This window comes from Molothrus aeneus, chromosome 2 (assembly GCF_037042795.1).
Source record: "Molothrus aeneus isolate 106 chromosome 2, BPBGC_Maene_1.0, whole genome shotgun sequence".
In the NCBI taxonomy this organism is placed as follows: Eukaryota; Metazoa; Chordata; class Aves; order Passeriformes; family Icteridae; genus Molothrus; species Molothrus aeneus.
In genome coordinates, this window is record NC_089647.1 from 113,482,715 (window position 1) to 113,502,910 (window position 20,196).

Consider the following 20,196-nt stretch of genomic DNA (forward strand, 5'->3'; position numbering starts at 1 on the left):
AGCTTTTCCTAGGCTGTACAGCCTTCAAGATGGTTCCCAACTCTTCTGGAAATTTTCTGCTTTTATTGAGATTTTCTTCCCCTCTAGAAAGTCGTGGCATGCTGAGCAGTAAAAGTAGAAATTAGAGCATATAGAGGAAAAGATAAAACAGATGGAGAATTAAGGTTTTGTTTTGGTTTTGCAGAAACAAGCAGACCAAGGTGGTCAGACCATTCCCAAACTATTCTCAGATGGTCTCTCTAAAAAGGGGCAGAATTTTTACTGGATAAACAAAATAAAACTAAAGTAAATATCTTCAGAGCTTTTCATTAGGATTTTATTCATCCTTGTTGAATCTCCTTTCCTGTCTTTCCTGGGATTGTAGCACTTATTACCATTCTGAATCTCCTTAGTTAAGAGAATGTGGAGTTTGAGATCAAACCTTTAGCACCTGATTTCCCTGACTTTAAGCTGGGCTTCTGAAGGTTGGTTGCAGAAGTCTGATCAGCTCACCCTGAGGCCCTTTTATCATCAATAAGAAGGTGTTTGTTGCCTTTAAAACAAAACAAATGGCCCTATGGAAGGCCTTTTTTTTGTCCCCTCAGTGCCCAGTACAGAAATAGTCTTTAATTTCTAGCCACCAGAGGACCAGTTGTAGTGAATCACTGATGGGTTTTATGACCATGCTTGGCCCCTGTGCCCAGGTGAATGCTTTTGAATATTCACCCAATGCAAAACCACCTCTCTGACAGTGTTAATATGCAGAAAATATGTATATTTATATTGGTTATGCTAATAAACTCATAGAGAGAGTGGCTACTAAATACAGAGTTGTGTCTTGCTGATTTAAATACATTAGAGTCTGTTCCTACCATCACAATATCAGATGATATTGGTCTATCTGCAGGTATGTAGAAAATAAAATTATAATTCCCTCTGAGCAGCTAGAGGAGACTGGTTCTAGCAGAGCCCTCTTTCTTATACATCAGCAGATAGCATTTCATGGCTTTTTAGCTCAGAACTGAGCTGTTATAGACCCAGGTCACTGTGCTTAAAAGTATATTTACTTGCATGAGTGAGCAGTGAATGAAAACCATTAATGTCCCGGCATGCCCTGCTCCCCAATACTCATTTCTGGTGGAGCCAGAGTTTCTTCGTGTGTTTCTGCTTCATTTAAACCTGTCAATACTCCAATTAGTGTTTGCTTCTCTTCCCCAGGGAGGGACATTTACACATGTCACTTCACAGCCTCCAAAATCTAAAAGACTTATGGGAGCTGCTGGGTCATAAAATAAAGCCTGATTAAAGCTTGTCCTTTCCAGTCACTTTCTGCTTTTTTTTTTTTTTTTCATTTAAACTTGTAAATTTTTCAGGTGGTCTTAATGAAAGGACACAAATAGAGGGTTTAAAGCATAAAAACTTGTTTAAAAAAATAAAACCAAAAAAACCCCCACTCTCCCATGGGATTCCACAGTTTCTATCTTTAACTGATTTGCATTCAGTAAGTCACCAAAAATTAGAGTGCTGTGCTTTACAATTATGATAGCAGTAACCCTCTCATTTCACATTAAAACTTGATGCCATCTTGATGGCAGACTGAATTCAATTTAAGATCAAAGCATTGGAGAAGTTATCTAAAATTATGTATTGCTAGTTTTAACTATTTAACATTCCTGCTCTTTCCAGCCTGGCTTTTATAACAGGCTGATTAAAGATCATAATTGATTTGGAACAGAAAGTGGCCCAAGGAATTTCTAATTAATGGAGACATGTTTCTGGTGCTAATTTTTAGGCTTCCCCACGATGTCAATGATGGTAAAACTAATATTGGTCATAAATTTCTTCCATGGGCAGATGATCTTAGTCTAAGTCTGCATAAATCACAATTACATATGTGGTAACATAATGGTTTTTCGATCACTAATTTTTGTTTTGACAATTAGCCAAGCTTTGATGAGACTGATTTCCCAGTGCCTCGTGTGAGTTCCCACAGTTTGTAACTAATTTCCACAGGCTTTCAGTACAGCTTGCTGCAGGGGACAAAGCTGTCAGTTTATCATCCCCCATTCCCTTCCCCTTGGTTACTGGAAGTGCAGTTGGACAAAATGGGCATTTTAGCTGCATGGCACAGCAAGAGAAAGTCACATTCATTTCAGAGTCATGTCAAAGTCAAAGGACAGCCCAAGAAATAGCAGCAGCTGCTGGTCTCCTGTGTATCATCTGAAGCCATCAGTCTGCACTGTACAAACACAGAACTAATTCAAGAAAAGACCTCAGGAAGAGGAAAAAAATGCCTTTGTGATTTGAGAGAAAAGCCCTTTTTTATTTTATTAATGCTTCTTTTGGTTAAAATTCATAGTTGTCATGCAAAATAAATCAACTTCTCTTCCTCTAATGTGACCTGAAACCACTTCTGAGTGAATAAGATATGAACCCTAAATGTTCACAGCCTTTGCCCTGACACACTCAATCAGATCAGGAGGCGCTGCTGGAGCTGCCAAGGACTCAAGACATCATTGTCACTTTATTCCAGCTCAGCATCAGACAAGGCCTGTTCAAGCTTGGAAACACATGTTGGAATAATATTTATAATCAAAGTAACTTGGCTGGAATGGTGTTTGAGGATGTACAGAAGCCATATTCATTCCCATTCAGTATTTATTGATTTTTAGATCTTTTTCTCCGAAGATTACCTTGTATAGGTGTCCTAATAAGGCAGTTTTTACAAACAACTGAGTCTCTTGTTTTGTTACTGGATTTGAAATACAGATTTATAAAGAATTGGACCTGCCATTTCTGTGTTTAATGCCTCTCTTTTTGCACAGCAGTGCTGGTTTTTATGCTTTTCTGTCAGAAAATTATTTTGCTAATAGAATTGCTAATGAATCTCTTACCTTTTGTCCAGCAATTAATTCATACAAAAATGTATAAAAAGCTACTGGTCTTCCTTTTAGGGCAGGTTTGGGGTAGAAGGTAGTTTGCTTTGTTAAGTTTTATTTTAAAATATTTTCAGGAATATATTTATTAATAAATTTTTGGAAATTATTCTCTATACACTACCGACTCCTGACACTAAAGCTGAGTAAATAATTCAGTCTGTCATATTAATTCATCAGGTCTTTACTTCTCTCCTCAAATTTCTCAGGTTTACATATTTGAAGTTATTTTTTCTAATCTGAAACATCAATGGCTATTAATTTCAAAACATTGGCTTTTTAAATTTGAAATTCATGCCACATTGACTACTGGCACAATTCACCCAGAATGGTTTCTATCTGGGAATTGTATTGCTTGAACAAAAAATTCTTTACTGATTCCAATAAATTAAATATTCCATTCTAAAATCACCTTCATGAAGAGATTAAATAATTCAAATGGAATTTTTAAAATATTTATCCTAAAACAACATGTCTCTGAGGAGGTTTTCACAACAAACAAACACGAGTAGGTCCAAAATGTAAAGTTAATTTTCAAAATTAGTGAGTATTGATAGAAAGAAGTTTTCATTAATTATATGCCCATTATTATTATCTATAATAACTTGTATACATAAAAATGGGATTTTTTTGGTGTGTTTACATATTTCTTTGACCCTGTGAGACACAGAATTTGTTTCCTAATCTTGAACATCTCCTGAGGATGAGGATTAAGAGAATGATTTTCACCTGCTGAACAGGCTTGACTTTTACCAAGGATCTATGAGTTTAAATTGAAGTGCTTGGGAAATCCTATTGATTCAAAATTCTCTTTTCTTCACCATTTGAATTCCACAGAGATGGTATTTAAGTAAACCCAAATGTCTCTTACCAGAAAGGGAACACTGAAGTTATGAATTTTAGCAAAGCTCTTGCTGACTCCTGAAAGTCTACTAAATTTGAAAATGAACTAACAAATATATGTGAATATAAAGTGTGACAGCTAGGCTCCCTTAAATATAAGGAATGTATTTGCATGGGCTTTCTCTGCCTGAGCAAAAGGGGATGGAGGAAAAGGGAATTTTTGAGGTAGGAAAATCCCATTTCTGATGGAGAGAAGTGTGTTCTCACTGTGGCAGAATGAAAGGACAGCTGAATTTGGCTTAAATGTTCAACTCAAATTTCAATTCATTTTTTCAATATTTTCTCAATGTTTGCAAGATGACTCTGCAAACATTGGTTACAGATATTTCCCCAGACTGGCCAGTTCCAGCACGGTCCAGTGATGGAGCCAAAATATGAGAACACTCTGCCAGGCCAGAGATCTTCAGACCAGGAGAATCCCAGAATGGTTTTGAGTTAGAAAGGACCATAATTCTTAAAAATACTGAGAACTTTAGTCTTACAATCCTTTCTGAATGATCTGTGGATATTTACTGTTTAATTATAAACTGAAAGACAGATATTTAATTTGGGGATTAATTAAAAGGGAGATTTTTAATTTGCTTTTTCCAATGTGGCTATTCCCATCTATGAGCTGAAAGAGAGAAAAAATACCTCCCTCCACCCCAGCTCTCTATATAATATTTAAAATTGATGTGAATATTTGTTTTCTATTAATTCATAAAGATTTATTCTAAAAGGATTCAAAAGTTTCTGATACCCTTCACAAGCTTTACTCAACTTCCTACAGTCTTGTTAATCTGGATAATGAGATTGGTCTTTATCAAAGTAATTAAATATTTTAATTTTAATTTGGACTCAGTTCCTGATGAAACACTCAGCAGTAGCAGAGAAAAAATAAGCCATATTAAGCAATTTTTACAGAATCTTAGGGAAGGCCCAGATTCTGTTTTCTTCAAGAGTAGGACAAGTTCTTGTTTTGTCTGAGCCACTTTCACAGTTCTTAAGGATAACCCTGACTACTGAATTTTGCACTTTGACTTTAATGAAGTTGTTAGTACTATAAAGCAATCATTATATCAACAAGAATTTAATTTTAGCATAATAATTGCTAATTAATATGATTTTACAATCTAATATTTTGATATGCATTATTATAGCAATAATATTTAGTGCTATAATGAGTAATGGTTTAATATAATAATAGTAATAATAATAGTAATAAATATTTTAAAGTTATTTCTTGCTGGGTTTCCATGAAGATAGGGGAAAACAATGGGTTCACCTGTGAAAAGCAGCAAATAAATCATCTTTCCAAAAGAAAACCCAACTCTAGACTCTAGAGGAAACTCCTGGATTAATGCTGCTGGCAGAGATATGAATACCTTGAAAACGGCAATTGCCATGATTTAGAAATTGTAGCTTCTACTTTGTCCAGTTTTGACCAACAGATCTCCAACTGTGCCCAGCACCCCATGGCTTCAGACATGGAGAACCCCAGAGAAAACAGAACTGGATTAATTTGTCCCATGGTGAAACTACTCCAAAACTGTGGAACATGGCAATCTCCATTCCTTGAACCTGCACAGCAACATGCCCTTCCCTCCCATAATTCTCTTATAGAAATATAAATATAATTATGTGTCTGTATATAATGCACATTTGAAGAGATATAAGGCACAGACACACTTAATATGGCATCTGAATCATCTTGATACATTTCTAAATGCCTTCACTTATTTTTAAGACATCCTAAGAGAATATCTCATGCATATGTAGTGCAGATTTAGTTTGCTTTTTTACAGTTTTCTAGATTATTTTGTCACTAAAGAACCAGCATATTTATCTTAGTTATTTGCATCAGTAATTTGATTAAAGATAGTTGGAGGATGAAGAAATATGTTGCCTAAAATATCCTTGGGAATGTGGCTTTGTTACCAGAAATCTTTTGACATAGAGGAAGATAAAAAGAAGAGCTTATGGTTTAGAATCATTGGAGATAAATTGTGAAGAGTAAAAAATCAGCTTTGTAGGAAGGGGAAATATTTAGCTGTGAGGCATTGCTATGGCAATAAGGAATCCATGTGGAAGATTATGTGAGGAGAAGGGAAGGATAAGCAGGGATAAAGCTGTATCTGAGGAATAAAGTCATCTTTCTTTACATGCTTTTATGCATGTTTCTTATTAAGAAAGTTTGTTGGGGGGGAAGGAGCTTTGCAAGGAAGCCTCTGGTTTTTAAAAGATACAAAGTCATGGGGTTTGGTTTGGCACTGTCACCCAGTGCAGGAGCTGGAAGAGTGTGGAAACCCAGGGCACCAGGAATATTTCTCTGTCTGCTCTGGGGTGCCCTGACCCCCAGGGGAGCACTGACTCTGACCCTCATCCATGGAGAAAGTTTCCCAGACTTCAAGATAAACCAGAATCCACAACAGTGTGAAATAGATTATAGAGAGCAGTGTAGGTGCATCACTTGGTGAGAAATTGAGGGTTTGGGGTTTTTAGTGTGCTGTGGATGGAAGCAAGATGGAGGGCACAGGGTGTTGTCCTGGGTTTCTTCTTCATGCTTCTTCTTCCTCCTTCTCCATGGGTTTGGGTGGCATTTTGTAATTGGGCAGAAAAGTCCCCATTGCAGCTCTTTGGGATCAGTTATTGGGGTTAAAAGGGAAAATAATCCAGGTGTCAGTTCTTCATTGGAGAGTTTAGTCTTAAAAGACCTTGCACCAAGAGATTGTTGCCATTTTGTGCCTTTTCATGAAAAGCTGCAGAACTCACAGCAGTGAGACTGTTTTACTGATAAGAAATAATAAACACCTGAGTCTGAGCATGAAACACCATCTCAAGTGCCTTCAATCCAGACCCAGAGAAACCAACAACAGGTACCCCCACAGAATAGAGGCAGGAGAGTCTGGGACAGGCTCCTGGATGGCTGTGGGATTTCAATCCATGTCCAGGTGTCCCATTTTCTGTGCGCTCCTGCTCGTGAAGCAGGAGGAGGGTGGACCTGCCAGGGCACGGAGCTCTGGTACCTCGTGGGGAGGCACAAACCCCTCACCCTCATCTCCTGCAGGGGCTCAGAACATTTTCACCACCACCACAGAAACTCCAAGGAGGAGATATTGATGGGAAGAACGACTGCAGCTGTAGGGAAAACCCTTTAGGTGGGTTAGGGGGCTGGCTGATTTAATTAGGGACAGGAAATGAGGCTGGAAGAGGAAAATATAAAGGTATAGGGATTAGGGGACATGTGAGAACCTGAGGCGGTTGAAGCAGGAAGAAGGAAGGACAAGTAAAGGGGACTGGAGCTTGTTGTGACGAGGGGAGAGAGATGTGCAGAGGAAGGGACATGTGGGAGGCTGGGGACATTGTGGAAGGAAGAAAGGAAGTGGCACAAGTTAATGATGGTAAAATGAACTCCTTAACAGCCTGGCACCCTTTTGAATGGGGTCTCCTATTGGACAAATGCATAAAAGGATGTATGGGACTATTTCAGGCAGAAATTCAGGAAGAATTTCTTTACTGAATGGGTTTTCAGACATTGGGAGGGGCTGCCCAGGGAGGTTTGGAGACCCCATCCCTGGGGGTGTCCAAGGAAGGCCTGGACATGGCACTCAGTGCTCTGGGCTGGGGACACGTTGGGGTTTGGGCACAGCTTGGCTTCCATGGTCTTGGAGGTCATTTCCAATCTAAATGATCCTGTGATCTTGCATAGCCCTGGTTGTTCTGGGTTTGGAGGAACAAGTAGATGGCCACGGTAAAACAACTTTCTGAAAGTAACCTCCTTGTGAGTACGTGGGCACACACCAGATGAAACTGAGGCTATTTCCATTCTCTAGAATATGGAGTCAGACTCATCCTAATTTTCTATTTTGATTATTCATAATTTCTTCTCTTCAAATTCTCCTCTTGGATAAAAATTGATGAGTATCTATTACCCAAACAGTTAAACAAGAGGTACTTCATCACTAGTGCATGTGGAGCCTCCTGCCTCACACAAGATCTTTTTCAGAGTTCCTCCTGGAATTAGATCCCATTGGTAACTCAAACCCACAGCTCCACAGGCCCTGTTAATCTACAGATCAGATTGGTTTGGGTCAGGAAGCCTTTGAACAGAAAGGGCTGCATCCTGACATATTGTCATCTGCAAGCATTAACAGCTCTGGCATGTGAAAAGGTCATGCCACCAAGCATTAACATTACAGGCTGGCAATTAAAGTAATTCATTTAAATAAGGGTTTTTATTCTGCTGTGTGGCAACAAACACAACCTATGCAAGGGGAAAGCCTGGGAAGGCCTCAAATCAGATCCTCTGCCAGTGTCATCTGATTAAAACAGGAGCCCAGAGAGGCTCAGATGGAAGGAGTGAGTTGTTCTGATGAGAAGAGGCAACCATTCATGCATAAAAACAAGGGACTGGGGCGACTGCAGGAGGCAACCCTGGAGGGCAAGAGCTCAGGGAGGGGGGTCACTGCTGATGCCTCATATGCTCCAGAAGAGTGGACAGATTCATTCAGAAAGAACAGCTCTGGGTGCTGTCCAGGGCTCTCCAGCTTCTCCTGGGCCTGAACTGAAAGACTCCTAGGCTTTGATTCTTTCTAGAGACAGAAATCCAGGTGCCATTTATTGGTGGACAAACCATGTGGGGAGGGGAGGACAGCAAAGGACACCCAAGAGATCATCCTGTTTCAAAGATGCCGTGTTTGATATTTGCAATAAAACATCCCAAGGATTTTTTTTTCTTCCTCTTTGCAGGAAATTTTAATTCCAAAACATGAAAATACTTAAGGTTTAAAGACTATTCTTGCTAAGAAGAGAGTACTTTTTTCAACATTAAAATTTAAGCCCTTTTTTAAAGAATGGTTAATAAAGTTGACAGGTATGTCCAAACTGTTCTGCAAAAACCTTCTTAGTACAATAAAAACTCGAATCTTGCTAGGTTTATTGTCAGTTTAATTATACTTTCAGTTCAGCATAGTTCAGCTACACACTCAACACATCTATGGTCTGTAAGCTCCTTGGTGCAGAGCCTTTCTTTTAATTTTGTGCAGCTCCTGGTTTAATTGAGCCCTCATTTTGATAGATCATTACTGTCACACATACTGGTAAAACATATAACAGTCAGCAAGTAGAACAGCAGCTCATCAGAAGGAAGCAGACATTTTTATCAGTTCTTTATTGTCCACATATCTGAACACTTATTAGTTAAAGTCCCTTTATGTGCTGTGAATATTGAATATTGAATTATGTTGAATATTGAATGCTGAATTAAGTTGCCCTGTGAGCAGCAGAACAAATGAAGACAGGCTTCCTTTGGGATTCACACCCTCTATTGTCCACTTCCAACTTTTTTCTGCTAAGTTCCCTTTAAGGCCCATCAGTCCCCTTAACACAGGAATGAAAATAAAATACTTTTTCACATTTACTTCGACCTGGTTCAATATGGACAAGCTCGGTGAGACACAGATTGAAAAGCCAACCTTGTATCATCAGACCCTTCAGCTCACTGAGGAACAACCTTTTGTTTTGTTCTCTCTGTTTCTAGTTCCAGCTATGATAACCTCCTACCCAAACACCACCCTGGCAACTCAAGGCCAGAAGAAGGAGATGAGCTGCACGGCTCATGGAGAGAAACCCATCATTGTCCGCTGGGAGAAGGAAGACCGGATCATTAACCCCGAAATGTCCCGTTACCTGGTTTCCACCAAGGAAGTTGGGGATGAAGTGATTTCTACCCTGCAGGTAAGAAAACAAACTGGCCCCCAAATCATCCAGATATGCCAAGGTGTGCTTGGTTTGGTTTTGATCCAGGTGTGGGGCCAGCCTGACAACACCGGAGGCTCCACGCTCACTCCGTGAATGGTGGGGAGAGCTGGCATCCAGAGGAGGGATAGGAAACTTCTGCAATCCATCCCTAATGAAAAATTCCCTCTTCCCATACTCCAGAGGCAGCAAGAGAGTGAGCCAGGCTCAACCCTCCATCCTTTCTGTCTCAGGAGCAGCGTGGCTCATGCCTTAGCCTGTCCTTCCCTGAATCAGTTTGACCAAACTGCTGATAAACTCTGGCAAATACCTGGCCCCAAGTTCTGATGTGTGTCACACTTAACCCTCACCAAAATCTCTAAACAGGTTTGAGAAAAAATGCTGCCTTTTAAAAGTGCTTTTCTCCCTTCCTTTCACTTGGTGGGGCTTGTGAGACCACTTTATAAAGTCAGGATTCAAAGTGGTATTTTATGTGTGCTTTTATGAAATCTAAAAGAATCTTTCTTCTTTTTTTTCACTCCAAAATCTTCATTATCCATTTTCAGTCACATTTAAAAAGTGTATTTATCAGGCCCAAGGAACCAATTCTCTATCTGTCTGGTTATTGTCTAAATGTTAATGTAACTCTTATGAAAGATTTCTTTATTTACCAGCCAAAATCTGTGTTGGATGATATCCAGTAAAATTCTAGGTTTGCTCTCTGTGAGAAACCTTTGTCACTGATTTCTATGAGGAAAATAAATTCTATGTGTGACTTTGTTCCTATTAGTACTTTTGTGATACAAATAATATTTAGTTATAGGATTGACCCCTAGCCTCTCTGCCATCATTCTTGTTGATGTTAATAAGATAACCTCTGGATATACAACTATATTTCTATTTGGAAGGCTGAAGTCCTGCTTGGAGAGTTTTCTGAAGCAGTTGTGTACAGCAATTTTGTTCTACATCCATGTGTGTTACACACAAAACCTTTCACTTCTGAGAGATAAAACACCCCAAAAAGCAGAAAGTGGGAGATTAAGGCTATCTCTGAAGCTTTGAGCTCAGTGCTTTTGCATGATGATGTAATCTTTAGCTGTGTACTCAGCTTTTTTTCTGCAGGATCCCTGCCTCAGTGAGACAGGACTTGGATTTTCACTGGGGCTGAATTAGGGTTGAGTAATGAACGGCACTGCATGGTGCAAAGCTGATTTTTGAGACCAAACTTTTCACAGATGGCCAATAATTGTGTGTTGTTTTCTGGGCACTTGCCCTGAGCCCTTGGGGTCTGATTTGCAGAAGTACTAAGCCCTCCTGGCTGCAGCTGAACTCAGTGGAAGCTGTTATGAACACATGAAAGGTTATTTATTGCTCAGGACTGTGAGGGAAGGGGAGGAAGGCTCTACATGTCTCAAATTGGGCTCTGGAAATTTTTGTTTTTCAGCTCAGCCACACGTGCAAGTGAACACAGCTTGACACGTTGCCACATCTCAGATGATAACTCTCCAATTTCCTTGCAGCAAGTGGGAAATTAATTCATTTATCTTAACCAGGGGTGACTGGGAGTTGTGCTCACATCACCTGGGTTTTGCTGAGGAATAAAGAGCACGTGGAGTTTCCATGGCTCAGCTAATATGTGGCAACTTGTCAAGCAGCCACAAACGTTACCATACATCTGCTTCCTTAATTCCCTACATGAAATGGTGGCAATGCTCTTCATGGTGTAAGGGCTGATGAAAATAAATTCACTCCTGTTTCTGCAATGGGTGAATTCAGAGGAAAATGCTGTGAGAAAATGAATGTCTGTTTTCAGGGCACAGTTTGAACAAGGCACAGTAAATAAATTGCAGAGCAGCACACTGAACAATGAGAAGGAAATGGTATTTCAAATATCTGCTCATTTAAAAAAAAAAATCTTTCTTTCTTATAGCTTGAATGAAGCAGTGGTCCTGTAGAAAAATATCATTATGATCATGTTTGTAAATATTATATATAAATTTCCTTGCTGCTAAACAACAAATTGAAAAGAAAGACCACACAAAACTTTACTATGACACACCATGCTAAACACTACAGGGTTCACCACCAGTGTTTGTACCTTTATTTCCCCCACACAGACTTCAGCCACTTGAGTTATTTTCAGAAATAGCCAGAAAAATTTGGAGGCAGCAGGAGGCACCATTTTGTATGGCAAATTTCAGCCAACAGTTAAATGCTTGGCAAACTTGTGAGGAACTGGAAACAAGGCTCCTAAGGAGAAGCTGCAGGAATAGGTGGAGCTCCAGCTCCTGACTACACGTGTTGAGCTGGTAGCCTGTGTCCTCAGCCCAGGTGCTGCTGGCTTTGATAATCTCAGTATTTTGGAAGCTTTCCTATGCAATTGTATGTGTGTAACCTGCCATATCTATTTATTGCTGTCAAGTAGAGCAGTCTGAGTGATTTTTCTTGTGCCTCACAGACAAGCTGTTGGTTTATTTTCTCTGTGTGCTGTTCAATCCATCACCTCTTTTCCAACCTCCTACAGATTCTGCCAACTGTGCGTGAAGATTCTGGCTTCTTTTCCTGCCATGCCATCAATTCTTATGGGGAGGATCGTGGAATAATTCAGCTCACTGTGCAAGGTAGGGAGAGGGCAACACAAGGGAAACACCCCACAGCTGTTGTAGGACAGGAAGGGTAGAAATCTGCTGGGGGGAAGGAGGTTCTGATTCTTAATTAAATGTGCTCCTTATTCTCAAAGAAATGTGGAGTTGCATTAAGGTTCTCAGTCTTTCATTTTCCAGCATCACAGTTTATATCAAAATAAAAGATAAGCTTGAGTACTTCTAGATCTATGCAAATTAATTAGAATTTTTTTCTTAAATATAGTAGTTGACAATTGCCAAAGATACTTAAAACTAATATCCTCAGTAAGGACTGTGGACATGGAGGACTGAGGGAGAGCAGATTGCATTTGATCTTAAAGAACAAATGTGCTTCAAATCCAGGTCTGAAATAAAGCAAAAGTGATCTCACTTCATCTCTAGAGAAATGTTAAACTTATTGTGGAACTTGAAGCAAAATATTTCAAATTTAATCAATCAAAATAAATTGTGAGCAGTTTGCACAATCCAAATTCTAGGAATTTGTGTTGCCTGGGGCTGGGCTTCCCCTCCCACATGGCAGAAACAGCAAGTCCTGGAGAGGTGACAGTGTTTGAGATGCAGGGCACAGGCAGGACTCAGCCACTGGCCACTGCTCCATGTGGTGCTGGTTCCTCCTGTGCCTCTGAGCCTGCTCACAACAAATTCCTACAACTTGCAGATTTCTCTCTCCCTGCCCTTGATTCCAAGTAGCAGCAGATTCCAGAGGATGCCTAAGGCAGCCCTGTTGAAAAATTCAGGTGGAGTTTGGGGACAGGTTCCCAGTTCCAGCACTGCTCATCTAAGCTGCCATGGCAATTTAAAGGGACATCAGAATGGGTCTAGGTGCTGGGTATATACAACATAAATAGGCAGAAAGAGCTTTCAGAGGGATTTAATCGAATTATTCTGTTATTGAAGTAAGGCTTTTAAACACACTCAAAGAGAAATAAATTTTACTTTCTCTCTCCACCAAATCTAGCACTTTTGAGTTTAGTACTCATTTCTACAATCATATTTCTACAATTTTTGAGTAAAATCACTGATAGTAGTATCAGGGAAATGTGGTGTTCAAGGTAAAATATCTTTCCTGGGATGAAAGTCCAAGCTGGAGTGACTTTAGGAAATGCAACCAAGAAGGTTAAAGAGGAGCCAGTATTCAAGATTACACCAGTGACACCAAGCTGAGAAGTGCTGATACTTCCAGCAGGTGATTAACAGGATCAGGGTCCCTGTGAGTGCCCAGAGAAATGCCAGGAAGGCTGAGGCAGTGCCACGCTGGGTGCTGTGCCCTTGCTAAGAGGATGGGGTGTGTTCTGAGCAGAGCTCTGTGTGTGTGTGTTTGCCCAGAGCCCCCCGACCCCCCTGAGATAGAGATCCGGGAGGTGAGAGCTCGGAGCATCGCGCTCAGGTGGACCATGGGCTTCGATGGCAACAGCCCCATCACCGGCTACGACATCGAGTGCAAGAACAAGTCAGGTAGGGAACAATCTCAGTCATTCCCCTTGCTGCTCATTCCCCACCAAGTCTCTGCTGCAAAAGGTAATTCATAAATTGAAACTGCCTGATGGAATTTTTTTGTTGTGGTTTGTTTTATCTTCCACGGGAAGATTTATCTTCGTTTGTCGTCCTTTTTGTTTGTTTTGTGGTAAAGACGGTAAATTTAGCAATTGCTACTTTTCCCTTGTACCACTTCATACTATATTTACTGAGGCAAAAATTTTGTAATGTTTTCATTAGTAGAAAAAATGTTTTCAAGAGTGTTGAATCATCAGTCATCATTTTATCCCTGGTTTTGTAAATGAAATCAATAATGTACAGGAGAGATTGGTAATGTATCTGAAAGATGAGGAGTGGAAATTCTCCACTGAGGCTGAAGTCAGGGATTGCAGGTTTGGAGATGTGCATTGGGCAAGGATGCCTTCAAGGGATATGCACACCTAAAAGTTTCTGGGCTCTCTTTTCTTTTTGATTGTTTTCCTTTCTTTCCAACCACCCACCCGCTCCAGAAAAGCTTTTGAAAGTCATTCTTGCCTGATCGACTCCTTTCTCACACTAAAACATCTCTTGTATTTCTCAAATACAAGAATAAATATTTAAGAACGGTGTAACTCAGCACAACCCCATTTAGGATGACTGAGGTGCTTCCATTCTATTGATGCAGTGACAAGAAGGGATTTCAGAGCTCTAAAAAATTCTTGTTAGATTTAATTTGATGTTTTCAAGTGATAATGCAGAATGCAGCCAAAGATTAAGTGGGGGTCATCATGAACTTGCATTGAAAAATGATTTCTCTCTAATATGGAATGATAAATCAAGAGCAAGACAGCAAAAGCATCATCAGGTTGAATGGAAATATCAGGACTCAATATATTGATAAAGGTTAAAAAAATTAAAAAAAGGAAAAGAAGTGGGCAGCAGAATTGGTGTCAAAGTAAATATTTGTCTGTATCTGAGGAAAAATCCTGGAGGTCATGTCCTAACAAGAGCAGATTATCTTCTTCTTACTGCAAACAACAGAAATGTCAGTTTTTAAAGTCTGAGGCTGAATGTTTGGAGAAACTCAGATCAGGTCTTTGAACATTCTTGCATATGAATTTTGTCATTAATTGAATCACCAAAGTTCATTAATGGAGAACTTACATGGGGTAGTTGGGGGCAATTTAGAACTAAGAGGAAGAATTAAGAAAACTTCTCAGTTTCCAGGCATCAAAGGGGCAGAACCAAATTTAGATTATCTATTCAAGGAACACTCTACCAAGACCAAATTGAAGCTGTAAACTGCACAACTGTGTTTTGTGAGAATTTTCCACCTCTGCTGCCTTTCCAGAGAACTCAGGAATGAATTTAGATCAGATGCAAAATCAAGGCTTCTCAAGCAGGAAAACTTTTCTGTTTCAGAGAAGGGACAGGTTACCACAAAGAATGCATGGGCTGTATTTATACAGCCCTCACATATCCCATCATAAAATCATATAAATTAGGTTGGAAAAGACCTTTAAGATCATCAAGTACAAAGTTATCTCAGCACTGCTGATGTCAACCCCATCAGACACAAAAGATACACTAATTACCCCAATGGAATTAGTTACTCCATGGAAGGAGCATGGAGTTGCCTGTCCTCTAGGTCCATCTGCCATCCCGGAGCACTATGAATACCAGGAACTTGGTGTTTCAGGATGTTTTGGTACTTAGAGACATCACCTGTCTATACAGACATGTACCTGTGGCACTCAGACCTGGCCCTTCATGGAAAGCAGTCCTGTGCAGCCTGCAGACCTTCCCATCGGAGCTGTGCAAAGAGCTCCGGAGACAGGAACGGGGATTTGGGGCCCTCATTTGTGCCTCTCTCGCCCTCCTTTTCAATTTTTTATGTCATTAGGGCAGTCTTAGGGACAAACTTTAAACAGAACTGTTTAATTGCACTTTCTTATGCTCTGGTGTGAGGGGGCCACACCCGAGTCGCCGATGCTTTCGCAGAGTTGGGGGTTCCCAAAATCTTTGCCGGCATCCCCGGGGGTTCCGGCCGGGCGCGGGGCTGGTGCGGTACCAGCGATGGCCACCGGGTGGCAGCGCCAGAACACCGGGAACCGGCAGGGGTGTGAGGAAGGGGATGAGAAACTCGAGCCTTTGCCGAGAAACTCGAGTCCTTCCCGTGCCCTCCTCATGTCCCAGCTGGGACAAAGCCAGCAGGAGCCGAGTTCACCGGGGCGGCAGCAATGGCGGCGCCGCTCCCTCAGCGCCCGGCCCCGGCCCCGGCCCCGGCCCCGGCCCCGGCCCCGGCCCCGGCCCCGGCCCCGGCCCCGGCCCCGGCCCCGGCCCCGGCGGGCGGAGAGCCCTCGGCAGCGCCCTGCGGGCAGCAGGGAGCGAGCCCCGGCCCGGCCTCTGTGCCCGTGGCGCCGCAGAGGCCAGGGCAGTGCTGCAGGAGTCGGGGCCTCAGGCACCGGCCCGAGGCAGCTGCAGCAGCCGGGCCCGGCCTTGTGGCAGCGCAGGAGGCTCTCGTGGTGCCGCTTCTGCAGCCCGGCCGGGTGCCTGTGCATGGCCCCGGCCTTGCGCGCTGCCCCTGCCCCGCTCGGCTTCCCGCGCCCGGCAAAGGCGCCGAGGCCGCGCTCGGTGCCTTCGGCTGTCGCGGCTGAAGGCAGGGCTGAGCCCCGGTGCCCGGCAGAGCCCTGAGGGACACCCCTGCTCCCCGGGCTCCCGCAGCTCCTGGAGCCGCTGCCCACGAGTGCCCGGCCCATCCGTGCGGCCAATTCCTGGTGCCCTGGGCAGCGCAGCCAGCAAAGCCAGGGCTCTGCACTGTGCGGCTGGGGCTGTCCTGTGGCAGCGTGGCCAAAGCCTCTCAGGGCTCTGGGCACAGCAGGGGCCAAAGGCCACAAGTGCGGGGCTACTCCCAGCCAGTTCCTGGCTGCTCCAGTGATGTTGGGCTGCTGGGGTGGCCCACGGTGTCGGGGCCCTTTGTGATGTGGGACGTGGTGGTGGTAGCCAGAGATCCTTGTGACATCAGGGAGCCCAGCCCTGGCTGAGGGTGTCTAAGGTCTCCTGCGGTGCCCAGTTGCAGGAGAGCCGCTCTCTGTGTAGGAAACAGGTCCTTGTGTCTGTCTGCGCTGTACGCCAATAGCGATAGAGGCTGATAGCAATAGACAAGGACGAGGCCGATAGCAAAAGATAACGACGAGGACAAAGGCAACTCCAACTCCCAGTCCCCAGCCCCTTGCCCAGCTGGCTGGAAGCCCACGGCAGGCAGTGGCCGGGGGCAGTGAGCAGGTCAGTCCTGCCAATGTCACGGACTGAGGAGGAGGAGAGGGGCCTTTGCAGACATGGACTGCAAGTTTTCCTGGTTGGATGGTGACAAGGAGCTTTCTCAACGGGAAGAGGTGACAGTGACACAGAGGGCCCGACAGCAAGTACTGACAGACCGAGAAGTTTCCTGTCGGGGAGGCAGGAGGAGCCGAGAGCTGTACCAATGCCAGGTATGTGTGCGAGTTCGAGAAGTTTCCCAGTAGAGCAATGAGACACATGAAGAGCTCTATGAACAGAGAGAAACTGTCACAGTCCAGGAGCTGTACAAAAGGTGTGCAAATGGGAATAATGTGTCACAGCCCAAGAGATATCCCAATGGGAAATAGATGGGAGTGAGCAGCAGGAGTTGGGATGGGAAGAAGACGAGAGGTCCCATGAGCTGTGCTTACAGAGAGATGTGAGTGTCTCAGAGGATTTCCAGTGGGACAATATGCAAGAGCCAGATCAGAGGGAAGGTGAGAGATACCAAGACCTCTCACTGTGTGATGTGCACTACCCCATCTCTTGATGGGACAGTGTCCCAGAGCTTTCCCAGAGGAAAGGTGAGAGGAATGAAGAACTCTCACCATGGGAACAAGATGTGTGCTGTCACACGTCCCAATGGAAAGACAGCAGAGAATCAGAATTGTCCCAAGTGAGAGAGAGCAGTGACAAGGAGCTGTCACAAGGACTAGCTGCCAGAGCCCAAGAGCTGTGCCAGTGGCCAGCTATTAGTGACCAAAAGCTGTCCCAACAGGAGCAGCATGTGAGCAGTCAGGAGCTTTGCCAATGGAGAAAGGACATCAGCTCCAAGATCTGGGACAGAGCCTTGCGACCATTGAGTGAGAAGGAGCCCCAGCCCTGTCGCCATGTAGGACCCAGCTCTCCCAGCCCCATGGGCACAGCGCTGGCAGCAGAGGCAGCGCCTGCCCTGCCCAGCGCCTCTCCTGCCCCACAGAGTCTCACAGAGGCTGAGCTGGCAGCTGCTGCCCCAACCAGAGCTGATGAGAAGGAAGAGCCCCCCAAGACTCTCGCTCTGGAGGAGGTAAAGGCAGCAGCTCCTCTCTTCAGGGAGGATCTGCCATCACCAGGGACACAGAGCTCATCCAGTGTCCCCTCCGACACCCGGACCAGTAGCCAGGCTTCACTGTGCCAGGATCAGAACGTCACTGAGGAGATCCTGATCCAGGAACTGACAAACATCTACAAACTGATGGAGAAGCTGGAGGGAGAGTATGCCCTCCAACAACAGATGGGTGTACAAGAAACCCAGCGCAGCTCTCCCAGCCCTATTGGCTTGGAGGTGGCAACAGAGGCAGTGCCTGCCCTGCCCGGTGCCTCCTGTGTCACAGGCATTCCTACAGAGTCTAAGCCAGCAGCTGCTGTACCCGATGGATGTGAGGAGAAGCAAAAGCTGCCCAAGCCTCTCACTCCTGAGGAGGGAAAGGGAGCAGCTACATCTCTTTTCATTGCGGAACTGCCATCACCAGGGACACAGAGCTCACCCAGTGTCCCCTCTGACACTCGGACCAGTAGCCAGGCTTCACTGTGCCAGGATGAGATCACCAAGGAGATCCTGATCCAGGGACTGACAGACATCTACGAATTGATGGAGAAGCTGGAGGAAGAGTATGCCCTTCAACAACAGCTGGATGTAGAAGAAACCCAGCCCAGCTCTCCTAGCCCCAAGGGCACACCGGTGGCAGCAGAGGCAGTGCCTGCCCTGCCCAGCACCTCTCCTGCCCCACAGAGTCCCATGGAGGCTGAGCCAGCAGCTGCTTCCCCAGATGGAGCAGATGAAAAGGAAGAGCTACCCAAGCCTCTCACTCCTGAGGAGGTAAAGGCAGCAACTCCTCCTCTCTTCAGTGAGGATCTGTCATCACCAGGGACACAGACCCCACCCGGTGTCCCCTCTGACACCCTGACCAGCAGCCAGGCTTCCCTATGCCAGGATCAGAACATCACTGAGGAGATCCTGTTCCAGGGACTGATGGTGTTCTTCATACTGAGGCAGAAGCTGGACGGAGAGTATGCCCTACAACAACAGATGGCTCTAGAAGAAACACAGCCCAGCTCTCCCAGCCCCGTGGGCACAGCAGTGGCAGCAGAGGCAGTGCCCAGCACCTCTCCTGCCCCACAGAGTCCCATGGACCAGAACATCAACAGGGAGATCCTGAGCCAGGTGCTGCAGGAGGTCCAGGCACTGAAGCAGCAGATGGCTGACCTTCAACAGGGGTTGGCTGTAAAAGAATCAGTAGCCACAGCCAAAAGGGAAGAGAGCTCAGTGTCTGCCCTGCAGAGCACCTCTCCTGCCCCACAGAGTCCCACGGACCAGAACATCAACAGGGAGGTCCTGAGCCAGGTGCTGCAGGAGATCCAGGCACTGAAGCAGCAGCAGAAAGAAGTCTATGCCCTTCAGCAGTGGTTGGCTGTAGAAGTAGAATCAGTAGTCACAGCCAAAAGGGAAGAGAGCTCAGTGCCTGTCCTGCACAGCCCCCCCAGCCCCTGGCCTGGCCAGCTGGGCTTCCAGGCCCTCAGGGAGCAGCAGGAGGAGGCAGCAGTGGAGTCAGCGCAGGCAGTGGGGGAGAGGATGCATGACTGCGATGAGGAAATGAAATGGTGGCAATTCTTGGATGAACTGGAGCCTTTCCTGGTGAGAGATCCAGAGCTGTCCCAGGTGTCTGTCACAGGACACACAGGGAGGATTTCTTTGGCAGAGGGGATCCCAGAGCTTGCCCCTTGTGAGGCTTCTGTTGAGTGCCTGGCACAGGAGCCGTGCAGCCAAGGGCCAGTGCCTGCCCCACACAGCCCCCCCAGCCCTTGGCCTGCTCAGCTGAGAGCCCAGGCCCCCAGCAAGCAGCAGCAGCAGGAGGGGACAGCATCAGCAGCAGTGTGGGCAGTGCAAGAGAGCCAGGAGGGCACCTTGGCTGGGGAGGACAAAGAGTGGGAAGATGACATCGAGCCAGAGCTTTCCCAGTGGGAAAATAAGGAAGAGGCAGAGGTGTCCCATGGAGAAATGAGCGACTCCCAAGAAGTGTCCCAGGGGGAAGAGTGCCCTGAGCAGGAGCTGTCCCAGGAAGAGCTCTCTGACTGGGAAGAGCACACAGAGGAAGATGTGTCCCAGGGAGAAGACACAAGTCCCCATGAGCACTCTGACTGGGAAAAATACTTCCCTGAGCGAGAACTGTCCCAGGGGGAAGTCAGTGGCTCCCAAAACCTCTCAGACTGGGAAGAGTACGTGGGGCAAGGGCTGATTGGAGGAG

At 44.7% G+C, this 20,196-nt stretch overlaps 1 protein-coding gene across 2 annotated transcripts in view; it reads left to right on the forward strand.

Moving 5' to 3' along the window:
- The window catches only part of DSCAM (DS cell adhesion molecule), a 472,610-nt gene that overhangs the window by 340,355 nt on the left and 112,059 nt on the right, over window positions 1–20,196 (forward strand). For both annotated transcript variants that reach the window (XM_066545552.1, XM_066545553.1), the window contains exons 12-14: window positions 9,337–9,533; window positions 12,058–12,154; window positions 13,505–13,633. In XM_066545552.1, coding sequence (XP_066401649.1) covers window positions 9,337–9,533; window positions 12,058–12,154; window positions 13,505–13,633 — 423 coding nt within the window. The remainder of the gene's footprint in view (window positions 1–9,336; window positions 9,534–12,057; window positions 12,155–13,504; window positions 13,634–20,196) is intronic.